The 8710-nt window shown below is 35.6% G+C and overlaps 1 protein-coding gene across 5 annotated transcripts in view; it reads left to right on the top strand.

Annotated features, from left to right (window-relative positions):
* Window positions 1–8710, top strand: part of Kcnt2 (potassium sodium-activated channel subfamily T member 2) — a 353683-nt gene that overhangs the window by 224772 nt on the left and 120201 nt on the right. For all 5 annotated transcript variants that reach the window (XR_004122600.1, XM_031384276.1, XM_031384279.1 and 2 more), the window contains exon 14: window positions 2441–2549. Coding sequence is in view for 4 of the 5 variants with exons in the window: in XM_031384276.1 (XP_031240136.1) it covers window positions 2441–2549 (109 nt within the window). In the remaining variant the exon portion in view is untranslated. The remainder of the gene's footprint in view (window positions 1–2440; window positions 2550–8710) is intronic.

Here is an 8710-nt window from a genome sequence, read left to right on the forward strand (position 1 = left end):
ACAATGAGAACCTTATTGAGTTAGCTGTCTCACTAGCTTTTTGTGCCTTCTTTGTAAAATAAATATTTTCATTCCTTCTTTTAATGAAGACATATAGGCAACATACATAATGACGAAGCACGAATTGTTCCTATGTGTGCATTACATACATTAAATAAGAAAATAGAATGTAAAAAGGATGCTGGCACCAATATCCATGCCAGAAATAGATGTTGAGATTATAAATAGTGATTGAAAATCTTGAAGTAATATCAGTGAGTTACAGGCTATAATAGAAATAATAAAGTACAGTTAAATTTGTATGCAGGGTTTTTTTTTCTATTCATAATTCAGCATATGATTCTGAAGCTACTGAACATGGTTTTGTTGTGTTCATGTGCTGGTTCTGGTGGCACATGCACTTTAAGCCTGAAGGGCTGATGGTGCTGCAGACCTTTATCTGAACAAGATTCATGTGCGGATTCTAACATTTTAGTACAGTAAAAAAAGTGGTAGAGCTTTTGAAAAAAATAACCTCTGTCATAAATTACCTCACAGCCATTCTCTCCAAAGTGCTGATAGTTATTGAGCAAAGAAAGCCCCAATATGTCACTTTCAACTACTTAAAGGCCAAACATGGTGAGAAGTTTTCAAAGTGTCCCCGATACAAAACATTATTCAAGTTCTTCTATTTGAAAAAATATGGTTTTTGCCTTTTACTGGAAATTAATAAGTACATGTGGTAGTGCATATGGTAATTGGGTTTCCAAGTTTTCTGTTACAGTTTGGATTTTTAAAGTCCTGTTTTATGTTATGTTATGAAGTGTATATATTTTTCTCAGATCATATGCTGTGAGTGTTAGTTTTAAATCAGAGTCCCCTATGCATTGCTAAGACATGAGCTTAAAGCAACTGTGTTCTGCTTTTAACAGCTTTGTTGCTTTTCTTTCACAGATCAGACATGCACATTGAAAAATTATTTTGAGAAATATTGAGAGGGTGGTTTAAATACACTGTTCTTTTGCAAAAACTCTGTACAGATGTCAGCATTCACATTGGAGTTAGAATCTGCTGTCTTTTTGCAAAACACTAAACACCACTGCCATGTACTTTTAATGTCTTCCTCAACTTGCATTTCAACACACTGGTAATTTGAAATGGGAAGAGAGGGAGGGAGAAAGAAGCTGAGGGAGAGGAATGGGGTTGCAAAAAGAGAAATTATTAGGAGATATTTTGTTTTTAGACTAAATCATGCGTTATAACCAGTACAACATTTCTCACATAAAATCTAACAGAAATGAAGTCAAATTTTACATAAAATTAAGAAAATGAACAATTCCTTCCTTTAGACAACCACATTAGCAGAAAGACACCCTACTAACATTCATAGCAGAACCATTGCTGTATCTTTTCTAAAGTCCATCATTGTGTTCTCTGCCTGTATTTCATAGTGTTTATCTTTTACAGTTTTTATTCTCAACTAACGCCTTTAAGCTTACTTTCCTTCCTTAGCTAATTTTCCTGTACAGGTCCAGTGTACAGGTGTGCATTTCCTGTGTAAAGATGTATATATTTAGTAGATATTTACTGCACTCTCCATATGTAATACCAATGTTGAACCCTTGGTATGGGGTTGGTTTTCTTTAGTTAACAGTAGTTTAGATTAACAATTTCCCTTTCTAAAAATATGCTGTACATGGAAAACAATATAGCTGCCATAGTAGGCCATCACTCCCATATGGTAACAATCAACTTGGGCTAAACAGCTTTGTCCCCTGCACATGTAGTGGCGATCTTTCCTCTGTTCTCCTTACTCACACTCTTTTTCTTTTATGTAACTGAGTTTTAGGCACTACTCGCTATGTTCCTAGCTGAGTCCTATCCACTTTTAACTTTAGGAACCTTAGTTTAATGACAGTGAACTTTTTACTTCAATTCATTTTAATATCAATTTTTAAGATTGTTACTATGGCTCTGATAGTCTAAAATATTTTACTTCTATTAGTCAAATAGCCTACCATATATTATAAAATCTTTGAAAAGTAATGCTTTGGAGTTATGTTTTAAAAAAAATCAGTACTATTGTATTTGTAGTACTCAGTGTTAGCATCTACTAGGGACTTTACAAGTCATCTGAAACATTTTCCATAATGTATCTTAAAACAGTTGCTTTTCTACTTGCATGGGCAGTTTCTGCCTTTTACCAGAATTTCCCCTTGTGTTAAAAAAAAATTAGGATTCAACCTTTATGGCCCACAGTCCAGTCATGAACTCACTCTCTGGCACTCTGTCTTACCAAATATATTTCTGGGAATAGTATTGCATCTGTAAAAATGACCCTAAAATAAGTATATATTTTACTGAGCCTTCTGAAGTTTCTTTCATTGTTTTAATTTTCATATTTAAACATATTACCCTCAAAAGGTAAATTATTCTAATTTACCTATTTTATTTCAAACAGATCATGTTGTTTGTGAAGAAGAGTTTAAATACGCCATGTTAGCTTTAAACTGTATATGCCCAGCAACATCTACACTCATTACACTACTGGTTCATACCTCTAGAGGGCAGTAAGTATATTTTTTTTCTTAAGATAACTGGTAGTTTTGTGATTTAGAGCAAAGAGATACAACTAGCTATGTGCCTACATTTGTTTTTGTTTACTTTATCAACATTAGAAAGATATGGACTTCTTAAGAGGCCCAAGACATAAATAGTTTTGCTCTTGCTGGTTATTGTTTTATGATTTATTATTCTTGATATAATAATTATGATCTACATTCTAATTTTTCATATCATTTCCATGAATAATCCTTTTACAGTAAATAGAACTTTACCAAAGGAATTCTGTCAGTAATAAGATCTTAAATAAAATTTATAATAAAGCTTTATGTATGCAATTGACCTCAAGGTTGTACTTTGTAGTGTTTAATATTTATATATTATGAAGTAAACCCTATTGTGTGCATTTCAAAGTATTTGAGAGAAGGCAATGCTATTAGAAAATGTGATATTCTTTTGAATATTTTTATCATCTCATATAAACAAAATTTGTTTTGATTCGCATGAAGTAAGAAAATATGGGAAGTGAACATACTGCTTTAATTTTAGAACCCAAATGTTGTATTGTGATGTATCTTGCTTCATATTATTTGGTATTGTAGGCAAAATGTTGATTATCTAGTTAACTTTTATTGTGTGCTTTTGGTCAAGGTGTTTGTCTTTGTTTTTTGTTTTTCATAAGTCAAAAGGCTGTTACTTAAATGAACTATTAAAGCAAATAGATTCAGAATGAGTAAATTTTTTCCTAGACTTCATGGTAGATAGTAGTCACTAATATTAAAACAGCAAATGCCCAGTGGTATCTTAAAAGAGACCTCACTATCTTTTCTCGAATTGCATTGCGGTTCTGCTTAGATAAAAGGTTCCCTCGGGGGCAATTTTCACAAATTCTTAATAGAAATATTTCTATTCTGTACATTACCATGGTTTTAATCTCTGCAGTGGAAGGAGGGAAAGAGAACATGAGTGAAGTCATTTGTTTCCAAGAAGTATTCTAGTTTGATCCTATTAAAGTACTGAAAATCTTTTGGACCTAGTAATGCTTAAAGTTGAGCATGGTTGATACAGTAATATTGTCTGTAATCAGCATTTCTTTAATTAGAGCAAACTACAGAGAAACCTTACTATTAACACTTCTCTGCATCCTTTTACCCTGACCAGCCATCTAATTTAGTTGTGTTTCTGCTGGTTTGCCAGAGCTAGACCCTTCCATGTGCCATGTATTGCTGGACTGGGTTAGATCATTTTTGAGTTACACTTTTAAAGTCCACCTATACTATGTGACACAATGACTAGTATTGTCAATTTTGAGATGATTCCAGCACAAGAAAGTCCATATGTCATTATTCTATTTAACCAAGGATCAGCATACAGGTTGTTTCTAATACTATGAAAGACTGGTGTTGTCTCTATATTATGCCTTTATTCATTTGGAGTTTATTAAATCTAAGAGTAGAATTACTAGATCATATGGTCACTATGTGTATAATTTGTTGGATGATGTTAGAAGATTTATAAATAGATTAGGATATTTTGAGTTTTACTATCTCTGTATCAGGGTTCCAATTTGATCACATTTTCATCACTACTTCATCTTCCCTTTTGCTCCCAACTATCATAGTTGGGTATGAAGATACCTCACTGCATCCTTGGCTTGCATTTACTCATAGCTACTTATATACAGCATAATATTGTATCCTTTTTTTGTATACTAAAAATATAACTGCATATGTCCTTGAAAAAAGAATTTACGCATGATAGACAAATTACTATACAAAGGAAATATTCAAGATAAATAGAAAAGACATCTTAAAATTTTGCTTAGAAGCATTTACTACATTAATTTAATTTGTGAGCATGGTGCAGGTTTGCATCGAACTTGTGTTGTCAGGCTTGGATGCAATTGCCTGTACCCACTAAAGCATCTTTCTGACTCCTGTGGATGATACTTTCCTGAATATTATTAGTTCATATGTTCAAAAGAAATGGAAGCAATGCTATAAGAATACTGCAACTTACTTTGTTAATGATTATACATTTATTAAAGTAAATACACAATTACCAAAGGACCAAATTTAAAAATCCTTCATGAAGCAAATATTTTTTCTGGAGGAAAAGATATCTATAGTCCTAGAAGACTGAAAAATTCTAGGTTAAAATTTGTTTTTAGCCTTTTATCGTCTTTTTACTTGATGTAATTTAGGATTGCCCCAGAAAAGAAAAGCTTCAAAATTAGCATAAGCAGTTCCACACACTATTCTCAGTGCTGTAAGTCACTGACTTTTTGTAGCTATAGTGTATTTCTCAAATGAGGACTTAGTATTGGTATAATGATGTCATTCAGGTTATCTACCCTGTTTGAATTGTCTACTAACATTATCTTCTTTTTTGTCCTATCAAAATATCCTGTCATATTTTATATATTTGTCTTTCTTCTCAAATTCTTCTAATATGTGACATTTCCTATGAGTATAATCACATGATTTTATGAAGATAGATAGATAGATAGATAGATAGATAGATAGATAGATAGATAGATAGATAGTCACAGATGTATAGCTCTATATGTATGGAAATTTTCTCTGTTTCAAGAGAGCCCAGAAGGTAGGGGCGACTTTAGCCTTCTTCTTCAATATTGTTCTAATACAAAGGGAATGGATTTGGGGCTCATTTTTTCCGTTAAGTTAATTATTCCTTTTGCATCTGGATCACTCCCCTCCTCCCAATTCCCCCTTACGTAGTCCCTCCCCTCCCCTTTTCCCCTTCTCCTGTAAGAAGGTGGAGCACTGATAGGTATCGCTCAACTTTGGAGTATGAATTCTGCAACATCAGGCTCATTTCCAATGAATCCACACCATGTGTCCCAGTCAGGGGAGTGGATTCCACACATGGGCAACAGCTTTAGGTACAGCCTGTGCTCCAGTTGTAAGGGAACCCACATGAAGGCTGAGCTGTGCATTGGCTACATATATCCTGGGAGCTTTGTTCCAGCCAGTGTATGAGCTATGGTTGGTGTCTCAGTCTCTGAAAGCTCCCAAGGGTCCAAGTTAAGTTATTCTGTTGGTCTTCCTGTGGAGTTGTTACCTTTGGGGCCTTCTTTCCTTACCTCTTCCATAAGAGTAACCAAGGTCCATCCAATGTTTGGCTGTAAGTCTCAGCATCTGTTTCAGTCAACTGCTGGGAAGAGCCTCTCAGAGAACAGTTATACTAGACTTCTATCTGCATGAATAAGAGAGTGTCATTAATAGTGCCAGGGAATGGTGCTTGCTCATGAGATGGGTCTCAAGGTTAGCCAGTTATTGGCTGACCATTCCCTCAGTCTTTGCTCCATCCTTGTCTTTGCATTTCTTGTAGACTGGACAAAATTTGGAGTCAAAAGTTTTGTGTGTGGGTTAGTGTCTTTATCCCTCCACTAGAGATCCTGCCTAGCTACAGGAGATAGCCTCTTCAGGTTCCATATCCCCATTTCTATGAGTCTCGGCTAAGGTGACCCTTACAGACTCCTTGGAAGCCTTTCCATCCCAGTTTTCTGGCACATCCAAGCGATGTCCCACACAAACCAAGCCCTCATCAGCTTCATATTTCCATTCATTCTCTTGACCCTCTGGTTCTTCTGTCTCTCTCCACAGCTGATCCTGAACTACTCTCCATTCCCTTTCCCATTCTATCCCTCACCCAGTTCCCTCCCTTCTATGATTATTTTATCCTCCTTCTAAGTGAGATTCAGTTATCCTTGCTTGTTTAGCTTCTTTGGATCTGTGGAGTATATCTGAGGAGTATATCAAGGGTGCATCCACTTACAAGTGGGGATATCTTAATTTAGGACTATTGTAGAATATGAGCCTAGCAACTCCGATGGCAGAAAACAAGGACTTGTGTTGTGTGAGCTGTCAAGAAAATGGCACAAGGTCCAAATTAATAGTGGTGTCAAAAAATAAGTAACAAAAATTTTTTTAACCTGTGATATAAAACAAAACCAGGAGTACATATGTTATGTTATGTACCAGGAGTACATATGTTTTATGTTATGGAAACATAAAAAATTTAAAAGATAAAGAATACTTAAATTTTTCTTTCTAAAAATCTCCAATATTAAGTCTAGAAGGTATGAAACTACAATAAGAAAACATGTAAATATTGCCCTTTTGCCAATGTGTGTTAATGAGAGTGGGTAAAAATTAGAGGAGAAACAGAACAATTGCCTTCTTGAGATACCTTTTCCAGATATTTATTATCTGCAATTTAAAAATGTAATTTTACAGGAAAGCCCTGACAAAAACACCCTAAGCAAGAAAATACTAGGAATAGCCCCAACGAAAAGACTTAAAATGTATCATAGACTTTCACAGGAGGCATGAAGTAACCAGCTTAGTTTCTTTAATTTTTCTGTAAGCATTTTCTTCTTATGGATTAAAAAAAAAAAGACACATAGAAAGCAAGAGCAGAACCCCATGTTGATAGACTTTAAAAATGTCACAGTAGTAGAAAAAAAAGAGTGATTTTATTTCATCACTTTGTGCAGGTTAATTTGGAAGGGTTTTAAATGCTTACAATCTGTTGTCGGGGAGAGTTCACTCAGAAAAATCTTTCAGAAAGTATCCATTTGTAGAAAACAAACACTAAGGCCAATGGAGGCAAAGATGCTTGCTATGCCCCACTCCTTAGAGACTCTGCGCTACATGGGGCCAAGCCTGCAGCTTTTCTCTACTTAGGAAGTAGGTTAATGACCTCATGTGAGACATTAGCCATAAGCCAACCCCTGTGCATATTATCCAAGCACCCACACATTCACTATGTTCAAACACTCATGAGTGAGAAAAAAAAAAAGGAAAATCCAGTGTTTTGACTCTAGGAAAAGGCCCAAGGAAACCCACCAGGGAGTGAAGAAAAGAAAGAGGGAAATGAGAAATGTAGAAAATGAGTGAGCAGCTTTATCTTTTCCTGAGCTTGTTGCAAAGAGCCCAGAGAATCAGCTGCCATGTGGGTGGAAGAGAAAGTTTCTCAAAAGTAATAGGGATTATAATTACCATCCTGGCTGCCAGAAAGGAAAGGAGGAAAAGGGTGGGAGATAATGCTCAAAGGGACTATCTTTAGCTCCATAGGAAGGTTCACACTCAAAACTGTGACAGAAGACTACATTGCAAAATCTGGAAAATCTAGTTCACTGTTTAGAATAGCATACCAGTGACAGCAAGAGGTACTGTGTCTTAACTTTAAAGTCTATCTCTCTTTCTCTCTGTCTCTGTCTCTCTCTGTCTCTCTTTGTCTCTGTCTCTGTCTCTGTCTCTCTGTCTCTCTGTCTCTCTGTCTCTCTCTCTCTCTCTCTCTCTCTCTCTCTCTCTCTCACACACACACACACACACACACACACACACACACACCTTGAATTTTGATTATACTTGGTTACACTATGTCCGCTAATCTAAATCACTATATAAAAGTTGAACTTTATTTGCTAGATATGTACCTAAACTGCTAGAGTGCTTGCTTAGCATGCATAGACAACTAGACTCTGTCCATAGCATATCACATTTCAAAAGAATGGGACTTTTATTGGTGCACATCTGTAATCCCAATATTTGTATGGTCGATGTAGGAGGATTAGAAGTTCAAGGCCATTTGTGGCTACATAATAACTTTGAATCTATCTTTGGCAACATGAGATTTTTTTTTTCAAAATACTAATGTGATGAAGCTTTAAAAATGATTTGATTTTCTAATCCCACCTGTCCATTTTGATGTGGTTTTCTAAGGGTTCTATCATGTACCTTCCTTCTCATGGCTTTGCTTCACATCACTGCCAGCATGCTGAACTTCAGCTGCAAGCAAGTGAGGGAATAACCCATTTAATGACTGTGACTCATGATTAATTATCCACTGTTTCATGTTTGACACCCTGTCCAGTTCAGGTGCAATATAGTTTTCCAGTATTCGACAGGAGCTCAGTGGCTAACACTTATTCTTAGGACTCAGTATTATACTTAGAACTCCACAGAACTTCTTAATGACCTAAATGGGCTCCACCTGCTTATTCAACTCTGAGAAGCTGTTCTCTTGGATTCTTGCTCCTGACCTTTAGGCCATGAACATAAACTCATTTACAAGTCTAGGAGAATTATAGATAATTTTGGTATCAAACATGCTCTCTCTCTCTCTCTCTCTCTCTCTC

The sequence above is a fragment of the Mastomys coucha genome, unplaced genomic scaffold, assembly GCF_008632895.1.
Source record: "Mastomys coucha isolate ucsf_1 unplaced genomic scaffold, UCSF_Mcou_1 pScaffold1, whole genome shotgun sequence".
NCBI classification, from domain to species: domain Eukaryota; kingdom Metazoa; phylum Chordata; class Mammalia; order Rodentia; family Muridae; genus Mastomys; species Mastomys coucha.